General features: G+C 39.6%; 2 protein-coding genes across 2 annotated transcripts; one reads left to right on the top strand and one right to left on the bottom strand.

Moving 5' to 3' along the window:
• Positions 1-788: 788 nt before the first annotated feature.
• On the top strand, positions 789-13,648 carry LOC120425493 (IQ and ubiquitin-like domain-containing protein). The gene is made up of 9 exons (XM_039590043.2): positions 789-1,268; positions 1,392-1,537; positions 1,689-1,751; positions 2,027-2,294; positions 8,250-8,455; positions 8,520-8,660; positions 8,969-9,132; positions 12,894-13,032; positions 13,088-13,648. The coding sequence occupies exons 1-9, from the start codon at positions 859-861 to the stop codon at positions 13,630-13,632; spliced, it is 2,082 nt and encodes a 693-aa protein (XP_039445977.1). The 5' UTR covers positions 789-858; the 3' UTR covers positions 13,633-13,648.
• Positions 13,649-13,697: 49 nt separating this feature from the next.
• Positions 13,698-15,978, bottom strand: LOC120425494 (FAST kinase domain-containing protein 4). Its single transcript, XM_039590044.2, has 6 exons — positions 15,788-15,978; positions 15,454-15,670; positions 15,219-15,397; positions 14,103-15,162; positions 13,974-14,043; positions 13,698-13,911 (listed from the first exon to the last, which is right to left on the bottom strand). The coding sequence occupies exons 1-6, from the start codon at positions 15,788-15,790 to the stop codon at positions 13,698-13,700; spliced, it is 1,743 nt and encodes a 580-aa protein (XP_039445978.1). The 5' UTR covers positions 15,791-15,978.
• Positions 15,979-16,799: the final 821 nt, after the last annotated feature.

Genomic DNA, 16,799 nt, shown 5'->3' with positions numbered 1-16,799 from the left:
ACATTTTTGGGTTTCAGTCATTTTAGCGCAAAATTAATTATCTCGACAAAATTTATATAAATTTCCCATAGTTTCAGAGGAATTTGATGAAAACCTTGAATACCAAAATGTGCCATCCTGACTTAGAAAATTCTCCACAACTTCAAGTAATTTCTTTAGAGGGTATATCAAAAATGTTTAAAATCAAGTTTGAAATTTCCGGTTTTCAATGAAGGCATTCGCTTTGAGGTATCATTTTAGCGCAAAATTAATTATTTTATTGGTCAAAATTTTCCCATAGTTTCAGAGGAATTTGAATAAATACTGTAATACCAAAAGAATAAATAAATGTGGTGTTCGAAATTCTGCAATTTTGCAATATCAAAACAATACCTTAAATTGGTATGATACCACATTTTGCTCTTCCATAATCCTTAAGACAAATTTTAAAGGGTCCAGGAAAACCAAAATTTGGTATTAATACCAGAGAATAGTATTATTACGCATTTCCCTTGTTATTTACCCATGCTCGAGATAGGGTGACCTACGCCGTGTTAGGAAAACACGGTTTTTAATTTCAAAAAATCGTATCTCGAAATATTGAAAACATAACTTCACCAATTTTTTTATATGTTAAGATGTAAAATTTTCCGAGGAATCCGGAAAAAAATATGTTCAGACATAGGCTCTTTGGTCCCATGTTTTGCTTATCCCTCATTTCAAGTCAAGTCGAGTTTATGCCAATTCCTGCAGCATAGCTGTTGCCAAGCTATGCTACCGTAACAACCAACATAACTCAGAGAATCGATATAACTAGTTTGGTGGCATCAGAGAAACACTATTTTTCGGAAGCAGCAGTTTAGAGCTACGATTAGAGCGATGTCTAAGGAGTCAGACACTAAGGTTCCGGAAGTAACCACTTCTGCGGATGACATAGAAGACCAGGAGGTTGACTATGGCGAATTGCAACAGAAAAGTCACGACGAGGATGAAATTCTAATACTGAAAGACGTTACCGTCAAGTTTCGTATCTTGAAATTTCACATAGTAACCCACGCATATCCGAACATTTACACGATCGACGAGGTTAAAAAAGACATTTCGACGAAGTTTCAAATTCAGCAAAAATATCTCGTCCTAAAGCAAGTCAACAGCACAAACCCGCTGAAGGACAGCCAGCGGTTGTTTGACTTATGTGACAACGATTACGGGGTCATCGACATGGACCTGGAACTAACCGAAAATGCTTGTTTGGCCAACGTCCGATTGGAACCACAGCAGTACTACAAGTAAGTTCCCCGGCAAACTAGGTGTCGAAGAGGACACCTGGCAACGATCTCGTGCATCCTAACCAATCAAAGTTAATAACAAGTGGCCGGGATTACTAATTACGGTTGTCCTCTGTCTTCCAGCAATTTCAGCCTGCCGGATATAATTACTGTCCGAGTGCCAGCTGACGGGTCCGGGGAGGGAAGTGCCAGCCGTGACCTTGTGGTTGAAATCGAAAATCAAGCCATCATTAAACCTTTCGTCGGCGGTTATGTAGATAAGATCACAAGTAAAATCAATTCATCTTCCTGCTTCCATTTTGGTTTTCCTTCTCTTTCGTGTTTTTTTTTTTTTTGCCATCTTCCCATTTCTCTTGATCATTACATCTGTAAACTCACTAGCTTAGCAGAAAATTATTATGCACATTTTTTTTATTCTAGAAATCGAGTTTCACGATGCCTTCACCCAGACTGGCCCTCCTCTTGAAAGAATTAAATTTGCAGGTATTTTGAACAATTTTCTCAACCATTGATCGCTATCCTTTGCGCTATAGAATGAAGCTAAAAAATCTTTGATTGCCTGATACCTAAAAACATTGCGTTCCTACCCAGTTTGCAATTAATATTCCTTGGCAAAGTAGAAGTCTCTCAACATCATTCCACAACGCATCTTACAATCTAATCATTCAAAACCGTCCGAATCCGGATATCCCGCTGATACATTTTTAATCCTTTTTAATTTCAACCCCAATCCTCGGGTTGCTTAACGAAATCTTTAGGAATCCAAAGCCGTGATACGCAAACCGTGGAGGAAAAGGCCATCGAAATTGCTACACCCCGCGATCGAGCCACAACCAACTACGGTGAAGCGACCGAGCTTTCCTATGCCTCAAAGTACACTGATCGGACCGTGAGCACCGGAAGCTACGAGAGCTACGATGAAATGACGAAGCGCATCGATCTAATCGGGAAGGTAACACTAATTCAGCGCAATTTTAGGCGCTACATGTGGGAGAAAGCAATCAAGCAGTGTGCTGCAGAATGGCGGTGAGTGTACTTCCCTGTTTTTTAAGGTAGATGGCTGTAATTTTAAAAATAATTTAAGTCATTGAACTATAAATAAAATCCAGTAGCAGATGAACTCGCTTCAACATTGTCGATTGAATATTGAACTTTAATATCAAAATTCAAAAATATTTTACTAATTAACGATTACGTTTTGAATTAAACATTTTAGGGGAACCGTTTTCATTTTGGTACATATATTCAAATCACTTTAACTTTACAAGAAAAACTACCGGAATTCCACCCTCAAACCCTACATTTTTTTTGCGGCGCAATCGTTCAGCGATCGTTTCATGGCAGTTTTTCTGCCATCGCCACCGAAGCGCCTTGGCCAATTTTTCTCATTTTTGCAGAGAGACACCAATTTTCGGAAGAGAGAGTGTGCCTAGGCAAATCGGTCACATCGTTGCAATTTGCGTATCTACCCGCGTATCGGGGGGACTTTTCCCATGGAATTTTTAATATTTCCTTTCAGTTGATTGGTAGCGTTTTATTTATTGTTGTGGCAAGTAGACCAATTTCAATCAAAAACTTTTGTTCCTCAAATGACTAGCTAATTGTTGTATTATTTTTTTTAAATACAAACCTTCCCGAGCAGACGGAAATAACTTGGGAAGGTCAGTTTTTGATATTGTGAGAAGATCGAAATATGTTATTGGGATGATCGGATTAGTTGTTAAAATAACAAAAATCAATAACAAAGATTTGTTTGAAGAATAACTTAAACTGTTATTATGTTGTTATTGCAATAACAAACCAATAACACAGAAGGAATCATGAAGGAATAACAAGATTTGTTATTTTGTGCGGAAAGGGGGAGCAGCATAATAACAAAAAATGTTATTGAACTGGTATGTCTCCATAACAAAAAAAAGTTATTGTTTTGGTTTATTTGTAATTTGCAAATAAACCTGCAGTTGCCATAACTCCTCTGTACTAGTCAGGGCTGCAGAGTCGGGTACCTCCAAGCGACTTTGAATCCATACTTTGAAGACAACTCCGACTCTGGATGCAGGATATGACGTCAACGACGACTTCAGCTCTCCAAAAATACCCGACTTCACAGATTCCGACTCCAAGTAAAAGTTGCTTAAAATTAGATGAATCCGATGCAGTCTCCGAGGTCTCACTCCAGCTCGAACTTCAACGTCAGCTCCGACTTCCTGGCTCTGTGAAAATAATAACAGTTTTTGTCATTCACACTTCATAAATTCTCAATAAATAAATCAATTCCGTTAGGGAATATAACAAAATTTAAAAAAAAGAACTCTCAAAAGTTAACTTATCGGATTAATTTTAGCTTGAAACCCCATTTCATGGTGAAATAAATGACCCCGATGAAATTGGTCAAAATTATCCCATAGTTCTAACCATTTTAAACAAAGTCCTTTAGGGGGTATATCAAATAATTAAAAAAATCAACTTTGAAATTGATCAAAATTATCCCATAGTTCTAGCCAATTTTAGCAAAGTCCCTTAGGGGGTATATCAAATAATTAAAAATTCAACTTTCAAAATTTCAACTTTTTAGAATAATTTTAGCTTAAGGACCCCATTTCATGGCCAAAATAATGACCCTGACGAAATTGGTCAAAATTATCCCATAGTTCTAACCATTTTAAACAAAGTCCTTTAGAAGGTATATCAAATAATTACAAAAATCAAATTTCAAAATTTCAACTTTTCAGAATAATTTTAGCTTAAGGACCCCATTTCATGACCAAAATAATGATCCCGACGAAATTGGTCAAAATTATCCCATAGTTCTAGCCAATTTTAACAAAGTCCCTTAGGGGGTATATCAAATAATTAAAAATTCAACTTTCAAAATTTCAACTTTTTAGAATAATTTTAGCTTAAGGACCCCATTTCATGGCCAAAATAATGACCCTGACGAAATTGGTCAAAATTATCCCATAGTTCTAACCATTTTAAACAAAGTCCTTTAGAAGGTATATCAAATAATTAAAAAAATCAAATTTCAAAATTTCAACTTTTCAGAATAATTTTAGCTTAAGGACCCCATTTCATGACCAAAATAATGATCCAGACGAAATTGTTCAAAATTATCCCATAGTTCTAGCCAATTTTAACAAAGTCCCTTAGGGGGTATATCAAATAATTAAAAAAATCCAATTTCAAAATTTCAACTTATTAGAATAATTTTAGCTTAAGGACCCCATTTCATGGCCAAAATAATGACCCTGACGAAATTGGTCAAAATTATCCCATAGTTCTAACCATTTTAAACAAAGTCCTTTAGAAGGTATATCAAATAATTAAAAAAATCAAATTTCAAAATTTCAACTTTTCACAATAATTTTAGCTTAAGGACCCCATTTCATGACCAAAATAATGATCCCGACGAAATTGGTCAAAATTATCCCATAGTTCTAGCCAATTTTAACAAAGTCCCTTAGGGGATATATCAAATAATTAAAAATTCAACTTTCAAAATTTCAACTTTTTAGAATAATGTTAGCTTTAGGACCCCATTTCATGGCCAAAATAATGACCCTGACGAAATTGGTCAAAATTATCCCATAGTTCTAACCATTTTAAACAAAGTCCTTTTGGGGGTATATCAAATAATTAAAAAAATCAACTTTCAAAATTTCAACATTTTAGAATAATTTTAGCTTAAGGACCCCATTTCATGGCCAAAATAATGATCCCGACGAAATTGTTCAAAATTATCCCATAGTTCTAGCCAATTTTAGCAAAGTCCCTTAGGGGGTATATCAAATAATTAAAAATTCAACTTTCAAAATTTCAACTTTTTAGAATAATGTTAGCTTTAGGACCCCATTTCTTGGCCAAAATAATGACCCTGACGAAATTGGTCAAAATTATCCCATAGTTCTAACCATTTTAAACAAAGTCCTTTAGAAGGTATATCAAAAAATAAAAATTTTTTTTTTCAAAATTTCAACTTTTTAGAATAATTTTAGCTTAAGGACCCCATTTCATGGCCAAAATAATGACCCCGACGAAATTTGACAAAATTATCCCAAAGATCTAAACATATTTAACAAAAGAAAAAATAATAACAGATTGTGTTATGGACACTTAGAAACTTTTCCATTTGTGCGATTTATGGTAATTTTATTTCTAAGTCAGTATACCGAACGAATAACAAATTTTGTTATTAGGATAGTTTTTGAAATGTATAACATTTCCTCTTATTAGCGTGTTATTAAACATTTTCAATATAATATCACTTCAATACCATATTTTGTTATTTTATCAGAAACTGTTATTATTTTTTCTTCTTGAAGTTGAACTTCAGGATAAAATAATAACACTTTTTGTTATTTTAACAGGATTTGTTATTGAAATATTATTAATTTTGTTATTACCGTCTGCCCGGGTTACCCGACAAACTTCGTTCTGCCTTTTTTCGTTGTTGACGTTTTTTATCTTTTTTGCCAATTCAGCCTCCTGTGATCAAAATTGCGTCTTTCAATTACGAATTTTGGTACCCAGACATGTATAGTAGGGTGGCTCGACATGATCGATTTTTCAGAACAGGCATTTTCCGGTCCCATTTGGGCCCCCAAACAACCCCCCAAAATTTGGGAGCGATTGGGTTTGACTCGGCTTTCCGCAAAGCGATTCAAATTTGTATAGAAATTTGTATGGGAAAACCCTCTTTTTTACATTTTAATTTTTATCATTTTCATTTTTCACTCAATTTAAAAACTAACACCGTAGAAGTATAGCCCTGAATGTCCTCTAAAACATTCCCGAAGAAAGTATGGTCCTATCTTGCTTCTGGAAAAAGATACAGAGTTTTTAAAAGAGGCATTTCAAAATAAGTGCTGAAAATTATATTTCTTGCCAACACTGCCAGTACTTCGGTAGATATTTCGAAATTTTATTTTTTAACATAATAATGAAGTTACATAGCAAAATGGTGTCTTAGGAAAAGTTGTTGTATATGAATGTGGCTTTTATTTAAAACTATTGACATGCAGGGTGACACACCTACCAATCCCTAACTTCTAACTAGTGACCTTTTAAAGCGTTGGTGTCTTAGGAAAAGTTGTTAAGCTACTTATTCGAAGAAATTTTGACATGGTTGGAAGACAGGGTGGCACATCTACAGGGTGTCAACCCATTTCTCGTTTCTATTTAAGACCTTTTTGATCTCTGTAAAGTGGGCGAAAAAGGGCACAAATCGCAAATTAGGCCTGCCACGCAAAAGGAGGCTGAACAAAAATTCGTCAAAATCATATCTCGGAATCCTGTTAATGAACTCCTCCCAATTTTTAGTATGTTATGTAAAAATGTTCGGGGAATCCGATAAAAATATTTCCAGACATAGGCTCTTTGGTCCAGACACCGTCAAAACGGCATTTTAAAGTTTCATTCGACCTTTTCATATGTTAGGCTAGATTTTTGAAACTTTTTGATATTTTTCTTTGAAAGGCCAACTTATCACCTTTCATTTGCGTATAAGACAATTGAAATCGGTTGAAATGGCGAGAAGTTATGATTTTTCGAAAAAAGTGGTTTTTGCGAAAATCGACGAAAATGGCCATTTTTCAGACCACCCTAACACGGCGTAGGTCACCCTAATGGCCAAACAAAAAAATACGGGTCTAATTATTTCGGCCAGGGAACCCCCAGAAAAATGTTGAGCCCGATCCGAGCATTTTTGGCTAAATCGTGTAGAGCGCCATATTTGTATTGACAGCTTTCAATACATCACCTTTTGGCATCAACAGATCCACATAACTTTGTTCAAACATCAAAAATTTCTTATAACGTCAAATTGGCCACTGAAACCCAACCATGGTACATAGTTGCTACCATATTGTAGAGTTAAGTTGAGAACACGCACAGACGTGTTTTTACTGAAAACATTCCATGCTTAGATTGACTGTTTAAGGGTAAAAACTTTAACGACCCCCGGGTCTTTTGTGGTCTCTGTTGCAAGTTTCTGCTCATTTCTAGGCGTCCGAAGGTTATGTGTGGTGAGTCACTCAAAACCTCTTTTACGCTAATGGACCGACGTTTTACTTCCCCATCCGATAGAAGGCGTGGTCAGGCAAATCTCGTCTCGAAAAATGCCACCGGGTCCGTCTGGGATTGAACCCAGGCCATACTAGGGTGAGAGGCTACCACGCTAACCACTGCTCCACCGGACCCGGCATTTGTTTAAGGGTCATCGTACTCAAAAAATAAGCTTTATCGTTGTAAACAATTATAAGCTTAATTTCAGGACCCATTTGTCCACATGGGGAGGCCTAGAGTTCTCAAAAAGGTGTCCACACAGCTAAAAAAGTAGTAATCCAGCTGCGTGTAAAAGGCCTGGGTGTAAGATAAATATTGCATTATTTTATGCAATTTTATGTGATTTTACACCCTGAAAATTGCAGCCCATCAGTATGGGAAACCTGCTTGACCGAAATGTCAAGCTCATATATGCGTTTATCCTTACAGTTTTTCATCGGTCTGATGGCCGAGTGGGCTAAGGCGCCAGTCCTTACTGTTAGTGCTGGGTTTGAATCCCGTCGGTTGCAACTTTTTTTGTGTTTGCAAAAAATGTACATGCAGTGTGTAATATTAAGTGTTTATTTTGACGAAGGTGATGTGCATGCTTTTGCATGCGATTTTACCATCGGATTTTTTGCTGTGCACATGATTTATGGATGGTCCCATACCCCACAATTAAACCATTCTAGAAATGGTTCATGTTGTTGTTTTACCAAATGAAGAGTAAATTGTTATTGTTATAAGATTTGAAGATATTAAAAATAAAAGCACTCTTCTTTTCATAAGAATTAAAGATATGAAGAAATCAATACTTCAACGAGAATTGTGAGGGTCATAGAAATTCACCCATCTTTTGGTATAAAATAAACATTTCTGGGAAATTGTCTTCTTGGGAAGCGGCCTTTCAGGCGAATCTACATGTTTTCATTATTTTAGACGTCTCCAAAAAGAACAGAAGCGCCGCGAAGGTAAGCGCTCGAAAGCTCGCCAAGAAGAGTACCGGAAGGAATGCATCGTAAAAACCTTCCCCAAAACTAAGGAAGACTTTGACGCTCTTTACGCCCAGGTTCAGCTGTGGAAGGAAAACGAACTAAAACGGATTTGCGAAAAGTACTCCGGCGCTCCAAAAATCGCCGAAATGCGTAAGAAGCCCTCAATCTTACCTACAGTGAAAATGTGCATGCTAACAGTTCATTGCCTCAACAGATCAACTTCTGGACAAAGAAGTACAACTATTAAACGGCATCGAGCGACAGCGACAATTACTGCAACAGGAAGCGAAGAAAGTTCGCAATGAGCAAATTTTGAAAAAATTAGGCGACCCTGTGAAATGGGTCGGCTATAACAGTAAGCGGAATGTGCGCGGCCCACCGCTGTGATGCTCTCGAGCTTGTGGAAATTTCAGATGAATAACACGTTTTTTCCATAACGCCTTTTTTCAAACATTATGAAAGTTTAATGAATGTCGAATTTCTTTTTCAAATTGCTTGTTTGATCATCGGCAAAGTTTTAACCAAACATAATAACACCAAATAATAACCAAATTTGAAAACCAAATCTCAAATATTATTTCCACCAGCACGGGGCATCCACACCACGCGGTGCGGGAAGAAAAATTGCAGCGAAATTATTCACTTTTCATTGTTCTTGTGCAGATTTGACCATTCAAATGGATACGCTGAGGAATCAGCGGGTACGTTTTCTCGCCAACTATTACCGAAAGTTGGTGGACGACACGTTGAGCAGTACGGACCGAATCAAAGTTCTGAACCACCTGTCGGACGTCATCGCAAAGGAGGACCATTCGGCGGTAGATGAGGTGAGTCTTAATGTTGACCCAGAGTTTATCCAATAACATCCAAAAACGAAATCAACTCAATGTGTGTGTTATAAATCATCGATTGGGCTTTTCCTTCCGGTTTGCAACCACTTAGCAGCTAAACCAGCTGATCTTTGGCTTAATTTCTCTGCCCCACGCAGGTGTACACTAGGGTGACGAGAAAATTAGGTTATTGAGTGTTTCATTTGCCAGAACTTCAGTTTTTGTCTCTCAAGAGATGTCTTTGAAATATCGTTCTAATAATTTATAAATTAGATAATTTTTTTGAATTAAAACTGTTTCATTATTTTCTACTCGTTCATTCATAACTTTTGGATGGGTTTGACTTGGCGAGCGTGATGATTACGTCCTCTAGTCACCCTAGTGCAGATTTATTAAGGTGCACCTCAGCCACATTCACACCATAATTTGGAATAGATTGATGGATCATTTTGCTTTCGTTTGGCGCGACCGCCCGGCATCATCGGCACCGGCCACCACCGACGACGGTCGAACTAAACTACTATACGGCTGCTAATGGTGGAGGCAAAGTGTCGGGGTCATCCCCGAGCCAGGCTGTAAAAGTTGTGTAATTACGGGGAAAATAGTCCAAAGACAACCGATTTGACTGGCGAAGCGGTTTGATTAGACCCGCGAGTGGTTGGTTGCATTGTGGGGAGCAGCAGCCCATCAGAGCCGCGTCTGAAACTGTGTTATTCGAAAATTAGACAATATTACACACCCATTCACACGTGCCAATTGGCACACATTTTGCACGGATCAAGCACGGATGAATGCATGGTTGGGGAAATTTATGCACAATAAGAGCTGACCTTTTCTCTCGTAATTGGCATGATTCGGATGATTTTTTATCACCCTCTGATTAGTTAAAGATAAAAAAATGCACTTAAATTAGGAAAGGCTATAGAAAAATGAACATCTTAAACTTAACATGTGTGTGTATGTCTGGATGATAGTCTGTAGCTGGGAAAGCCAGCTATTGTTTTACACTTAGAGTTTTGTGAAAAAGTTACCTGGAGCTTGAGAATCTGCAAAACAGTTCAAAATGCTTATCCACCAGGTCGTCCCAAAAAAAAATGAAAAGTTGTCAAAAATCTTCGGTGCTCACCCCTAGAATGATAGATTAGGATGTCAAGAACAATGTTTTCATACAACAAAAAATTCCCAAAAATGGTTTACAACTCGCTGGGTCCAGAAATAGTAAATTGAAATGAAAAAAATATCACGATATGTAAAATGCTCCTACAAACAACACAAAGAATACCATTTTTTGATTGATATCTGAATCAAGATTTGAATGTTTTTTTTTTTTTTCTCTAAAGCAAACATGGCCGCCAAATGGCCGATCTGGAATGATGCTTTCCAGAGCCTTAACCTGATTTATGATGATCAAAATAATATTTGGACCAATCTAACCACTTTGGGACCGGTTCCAGGTTCTCTGGTGGAACCCGGAAAAAATGGCGTCTCGGGCGTCGCGAGATGCGACGCATATCTTTTTTGCAGAAAAAAAAACGAACAAGCACATCGTCCCAAAATGCATCGCGTGGTACTGAACTGGAAACTTAAAAAATCGTTATCTCAAGAGATTTCAATTCGCCCAATACTCGAAAAACTGAATCTTATGTAAAATCGTCTAGGGAACACGATGGTGAAGTTTAATTCAAAATTAAATCGCATGTATATTGAGAAAATTACATGCATCTAAGTTTGACTGCAATCGAAAATCAGATGAAGCCATTCGATTCAGCGTTCAATTTACTTTTAAAATATCTGTTGAGTTTTGCTCTATCATTTTTCGATCCCAAGACAGGTTTTTTGAAAATAATAGAAAAATCGCAAAACTTTGGGCCGGTGCCAAACAAGAAGGGATGGTCCAATTTGGTTTAAAATCGGGATTTTTGTATTTATGTTTTGATAGAATTAATAGCTCCACCAAATTTGAGCTTGATTAGAGCTAGTACATTTCGAGTGGCGTTTTCGTAAAACACTCAGATCGATATTATTCGTGAACAAACTTGATATTACGTAAACTTTTAAACGTTCAACGAAAAAAAAAAATAGAAGCACATAAAGATTTGATAAATCACAGTTAATTCTGTGAATGTTTTTAAACGTGCAAGTCATAAGCACTGTGATAGCAAATTGAAATGTGTAATTTCGTTTATTGGGATCATACGGATCATACGGATTTTTAGTCAGCAAGAGTTGGTAGCCTTAGTCTAAACATAGTTTTAGGGAACTTCAATGAGCTTGATCGATGAGTTCGGTTTTATCGAAATTGTTCCGTAATAGGCTAGATTAGTTCATCATGTTTTAGGCTTCATTAATAAGCTTGATTTTGAAAACCATAAACTGTGATATGGATGTTGTCAGGTAAAAGTATTCCGGAACAGCTCCGCTTTCACTCTAATTTTCAAATTATCAATGTTTTTGTGGATTTCTTCGGCGCGTTGAAAACTCCATTACAACCAAAAAACATAACTCAGAATCCTGTTGAAAGATCCCTGATCCCGAGACCATCAAATCAGCAAACCAAGTTTTCATTTGATATGTACCGCCGCTCCACAGAGTAAGACAGAGTTCGCACTGCCTCTTGATTTTTGGTACAACTTGGTGGTACATCGCAGGTCAACCGGCTCCGTGGCTTAATGGTTACGGCTTCTGTCTCCCAAGCAGAAGGTTCAGGGATCAACAAAATCCCGGTCGGTACCTTTGAAATTTGGAATCAGGAATTTGAATAAAAACTAAAATGAATCAGGTGGGATTCGAACTCACGCCTTTGGATTGGTGGTCTGGGACGCTAAGTAGTCGGCCATCAGAAGGTTTACACTCTAGCAGTGAATTGATCCGTAGTGTTGAAACATGTTATCTCTTCTTCTTATATTATTAAATACGCGCTGATCCCTGATTTGCCTGAGGGGATTGGAAGTCTAAATATAGATCAAGTTTCCTTCAGATGCTTGCTTCTATGTTTAGGCGGGGCCGAACAATGCCCAGCGACCTCGGAATTGGACCGCAAAGAGCTCTGTCATTCTGAAATGGGTCGTTGGAAGCAGCGCGAGGGCTATCACCACCTAATACTCGGAACTGAGATAAGCTGTATCAGCATTCGGCATATACAAAAGTCTGATACAAACTATACTTTCCCATAATTTCGCTACCGGTTAGCGGGTATTGGATTGGACCACACACACACTCATGATTTTGAACAAACTGCATCATTACCTCAAAATTGACGAAATTACATGGGACGGACTAGCTTCGAGCGGCAGTGTACTGCCCATGATCGCATAAATGTCCCATATGCATTTTCATCACTTTTGAGTTATTGGTGCAGTTTGGTTCAAAATCGTGTGCTCTATCAAAAGAGCCTATAACATCCAGTACTTTGTTCTAGAAATCAGGAGGAAATCCAGTTTTTTCTTGAAAACTTGTGTGGGACAAACTTCAAATGCGTTTTTCTCAGCTTGCTGTTTTTGCATATGGGACATTTATGTGAACATGGGCAGTGTAGGTGTATTCTATGTTTTGTTATGCTATGTTTTTAAAATTTATTGGTATTATTATTATTTTTTTAAGCCCAACTTATCATCTTCCTTTGAAAAGTAGCGAGCTAAAATTGGTTCAGCCGTTCCGGAGATGTTTTTTAATGTGGGACTGAAAAATAAAATTATTAACGCTTGATGATACTTTGATCTTTGTCATATTAGTCAAAGTGCTTTTTCACTGCATTTTAGCTGGAATCGCTTCTTCAAAGAGAGCGCCAACTGCTGATCTGCAACGTAAATCAGAATGGATTGGACTTGCTCAGAAAACGACAGCTGACCCTTGTAATGGACATTATTACCAGCGACAAGAACGAGTCACCTGCTAAAGGTATAGTTTGATTTTGATGTTTATGTCGCGTTCTGACTGGGTTCCTAATTCACAGCTCCCAACACGCGACTGTGCAAGAAGTGTAGCCGTGTTAAAGTCTTAGCCAAGTTCCCACTCGACACTCGCCAAACTTCCGCATCAATTTGTGAACGCTGCACGGATCTGCAAGGGCCTGCTGTGGACATTGCAATTTACAGGTCGATTCTGCGGTCAATTCGTCGTGACGAGAAAAAACGAGGAGCATTGGCGTCTTATGCGTTTATAATCCAGGACAACGACATAAAGCACATCGTGGAACGTATTTGGCATGGCCATTCTGCGATATCGAACGAAACGAACCGCGCCGAGCTGCGACTTGTACGTTGGGACATCCGAAGTGACTGGAGTCCGTGGAACTGTATCTGCCTGACGGAATCTGAGGCGCGGGCACATTTACGGATTGTTCATTTGGACCGGTATTATGAGGCGAGCATTTTCAAAGAAATAACCAACAAACACGCATTGAGCAAACACACGTTCAAGCAGCTTCGTGACATTGATCAAGTTTTCGTAGAGTCGGGCACTTGGTGGAAGGTTGGGCTGGACGGTTCGTGCAAATAAATTCCTTTTTTTTTCATTCTGTATTTTATACTCTGCGTAAAACATTCAACTAGATACGGATTTTCTTACGGCTTCTCACTAACGATAGCTTTGAACGCCTTCTGCAAATACTCTACTCGCTTCAGCAACTTGTCTGCGGTGCTGAACTCGTGGTACGGCACCGATAGTACGGAATAGCCGGCCGCTCGGAGCAGTCGGCAGGCGAGGCTTTGAACACCGTTGAGGGCCGTGTGCGGTCCCTGGCACATGTCGTGGTAATCGTGCACCAGCAGGGCAATCCTGAAATTGGATGTTTGCGGGTTAGATGGAGGGTGAAGATTTGTGTGATTTGATGGAGGTACCTTTTCGCCCCTGGATGTTCCTTGTTTACGGGCAGCGGTAAGCACTTGGCGTCCAGGACACATTCAGCATCTGCAAACCAAGATTGTATGGAGATCATTTCGATGGAAATTGTTAATCAGATTGCTTACCAACGGCAAATCCCATCAGTGTTCGCTTGTTGATGCTGACGTGACTTTCCGATGGCAGTAGACTCTTGAGGGCGTCCAACATTCCGGCGATAAGCACTCGCTTTTCTTTGGACGCTTCGGTAGGCACGAAAAGCTTTGGATCATTTTCGTTGATTTCTTTGCAAACCGAAGCGTCACCCAGAATTATGCCAGCATAAGCCTTGAGGTTCAACAGCTTCATCTTTATAGCCGGAGTCAGCTCTCCGTTTCTTTCGTTCTCTAAGCACCCGACAAAGCTAGGCTTAAGCACCGACGCCAGATGTTTGCTGGAGGCACAGTTTAGCACCGTGAATGACCAGACCATGTTCAACCAGTCGGTAGATTTGATAAAGTCACTCTCCGAAAGATTCGCTACCAGCTTTGTCTTGACAGCGTCCATGTTTGACGGCTCGTGGTTGAGCGTGGCCAACGAAAGAAACAGAGCGCTCATGTGGGAAGGTTTGCAAATTTCACTGTTGGACACCATCCACTCAGAGAGCGAGTCCAGAATGGCCGTGTCGCGATACCGGAGCATGCTCAAACTTGTCAGAATGGACCCAACCGGGGCCGGCTTGTCTGTATTACCAGCCAGCTCGGCTTCGGCGTCAACGCATACTCGACCAGTTAGGACAGGATCCCGAAAGTTGAGGCTTGCCATGGCGTACAGCAAATCGCCACACTCTTTCAGGTTTAACCGGGTCGCATTGCTGCTTATATTGAAGGCCAGTGACCGAAGCAGAGGCGTACTCCGTTTCTTCTTTTGTGCCAGCGAGGTCATCACCTTAATCATCTGCGGCATCGTCAGTCCTGCGATCAACTTTGCGGCTTCATCGTTCGCTGTCACACCGAGCACAGTCTGCAAATCATCCACGTGGAGTGACGTAGAAGGTGTTGTACGAGCGCTCGCCGTGCCTTTGCCGTTGTTGTTGCGATTGTTTGTCCTTCCCAGCACACTGCACAGCTGGACAAAGCGGGTGTCATTCTCAAATTCCGAAAGCTTCACCTTCTGAATCGAACTCCATTCGGCCAAAATCGAAACAATCTGAGGATAAAAGGCCATGCTGAGCGAGATAAGATCACAATATTATCAACTCATACCTTCAATGCCTGCTTCCGGTTAATCTTGGACTGTCCCGGAATTCCCAGCAGATCGTTTACGGTGCCAGCATTAATAATACGTTCATCGATATCACTAACAGTCCCGGACGATCCCTTGGAACCTTCCAGAGATTTCTCCTCTTGCAACAACGATGCAAACGCGGCAGCCACGATGGGATCTGAAATAGAACCGTTTTATTCTTCATATAACACCATCTTCAAAAAAAGCACCCACTTTTGGCCACACCACCCTCCGCAGCCAATTTAGCAGCACTTTTTCTAGCACGACCGGCGGCCACCGGCTGCTGCGGATCCGGCAGGTCCGACGGCTTGGCGCCACCCCCGTCTCCGTCGGGCGCCACATGAGAAGCAAAAGGCGCAACCGGTGCGCTAAAGTTCCGCTTGAATATGCTCAAACCGATGCCCCGGCTGATTCTGGTTATGCCAAACATCTGCAAGACAAGAATGAGCCGTGTTTGATGACAAGACTTCCAAGTGATGTGATTTTTATGTAATCTAACCCCTGGTCGCGGGGGGAAAAGACATGCCCATCAAAACATCATGCATACCATGTAAAAGCCGTCCAATCAGTTTACGCACTACAGTTCGTTACAATCCAGAGCTGCTTACTTCCGTCCGTCGGTCCAATGCACCGGAATCTACGCCGAAAATCGCAGAAATTTCACAATGCTCGCTTCAAGACTTTTTTTGCCGATTTACCTCATTGCCTTTCGGTTTCGCAAAACGTCAAATTTTCTGGTCGGCGTGTTTCGCCTCCTTTTGTTTATGATTTTTACACTCTTAATTCAGAAAAAATTAGTTTCTTGTACGGAGTTGGTAATCTTTTTGGCAGAGTTTCGGCAAACGGTACAGATCACTGGTACAGACATTTGGGCACATGATTGAAAAGTCAAATCTTCAGTACGATCACCCTGTTTTTCTTCACTCAAGCGTGAATCAATCACGATGTTTCGAAGCAGATGACCGGGACTTTTTTTACTTATACTATACTGCCCCTGATCGCATAAATGTCCCATATGCATTTTCATCGATTTCGAGTTATTGATGCAGTTTCCCAGTCACGAAATATTCTGCAAGAATCCTGCTAGAACGGTGGAACAGTTCTGCTAGAATGCTGTAAGAATATCCAGCTCTGTGAGAACTCTGCTAGAATCCTGCTAGAACGTCGTGACTGGGTTTGTTCAAAATTGTGTGCTCTTTCAAAAGAGCCTATAGCATCCAGTACTTTGTTCTAGAAATCAGGAGGAAATCCAGTTTTTTCGCGAAAACTTAACACGTAGCCTTATGTATGGGACAAACATCAAAATTTGATTTAATGCGTTTTTCTCAGCTTGCTGTTTTTGCATATGGGACATTTATGCGAACATGGGCAGTATAGTGTTGGTCGACTGAGGAAGCAGTTCCGGCGGCAATATTTAGAAAAAGCAAAAGGCGCTAGCTTCAATGCCTGCTAGATTAGCTAGATTAGCTGCCAATAGAATCATCGGACCATCGCTAGTTTTCAAAATGGTAAGTGTGTGAAGGACGAGAACCGGTCCAGGTTCTGAATGGGCAGATGTT

Source organism: Culex pipiens, chromosome 1 (genome assembly GCF_016801865.2).
Source record: "Culex pipiens pallens isolate TS chromosome 1, TS_CPP_V2, whole genome shotgun sequence".
NCBI lineage: Eukaryota > Metazoa > Arthropoda > Insecta > Diptera > Culicidae > Culex > Culex pipiens.
This window is presented reverse-complemented; position numbering and strand designations above follow the sequence as displayed.

What these genes read in the sequence shown, in the direction of transcription:
- LOC120425494 (XM_039590044.2), bottom strand. An exon ending in ACTGATGGGATTTGCCGTTG is followed by an intron (nt 14,044 to 14,102) that starts GTAAGCAATCTG and finishes CTTGGTTTGCAG; the next exon opens with ATGCTGAATGTGTCCTGGAC. An exon ending in GAACATCCAGGGGCGAAAAG is followed by an intron (nt 13,912 to 13,973) that starts GTACCTCCATCA and finishes ATCCAATTTCAG; the next exon opens with GATTGCCCTGCTGGTGCACG.
- LOC120425493 (XM_039590043.2), top strand. Translation starts at nt 859, where the DNA reads ATGTCTAAGGAGTCAGACACTAAGGTTCCGGAAGTAACCACTTCTGCG. An exon ending in CAGTGTGCTGCAGAATGGCG is followed by an intron (nt 2,295 to 8,249) that starts GTGAGTGTACTT and finishes TCATTATTTTAG; the next exon opens with ACGTCTCCAAAAAGAACAGA. An exon ending in GAACGAGTCACCTGCTAAAG is followed by an intron (nt 13,033 to 13,087) that starts GTATAGTTTGAT and finishes CCTAATTCACAG; the next exon opens with CTCCCAACACGCGACTGTGC.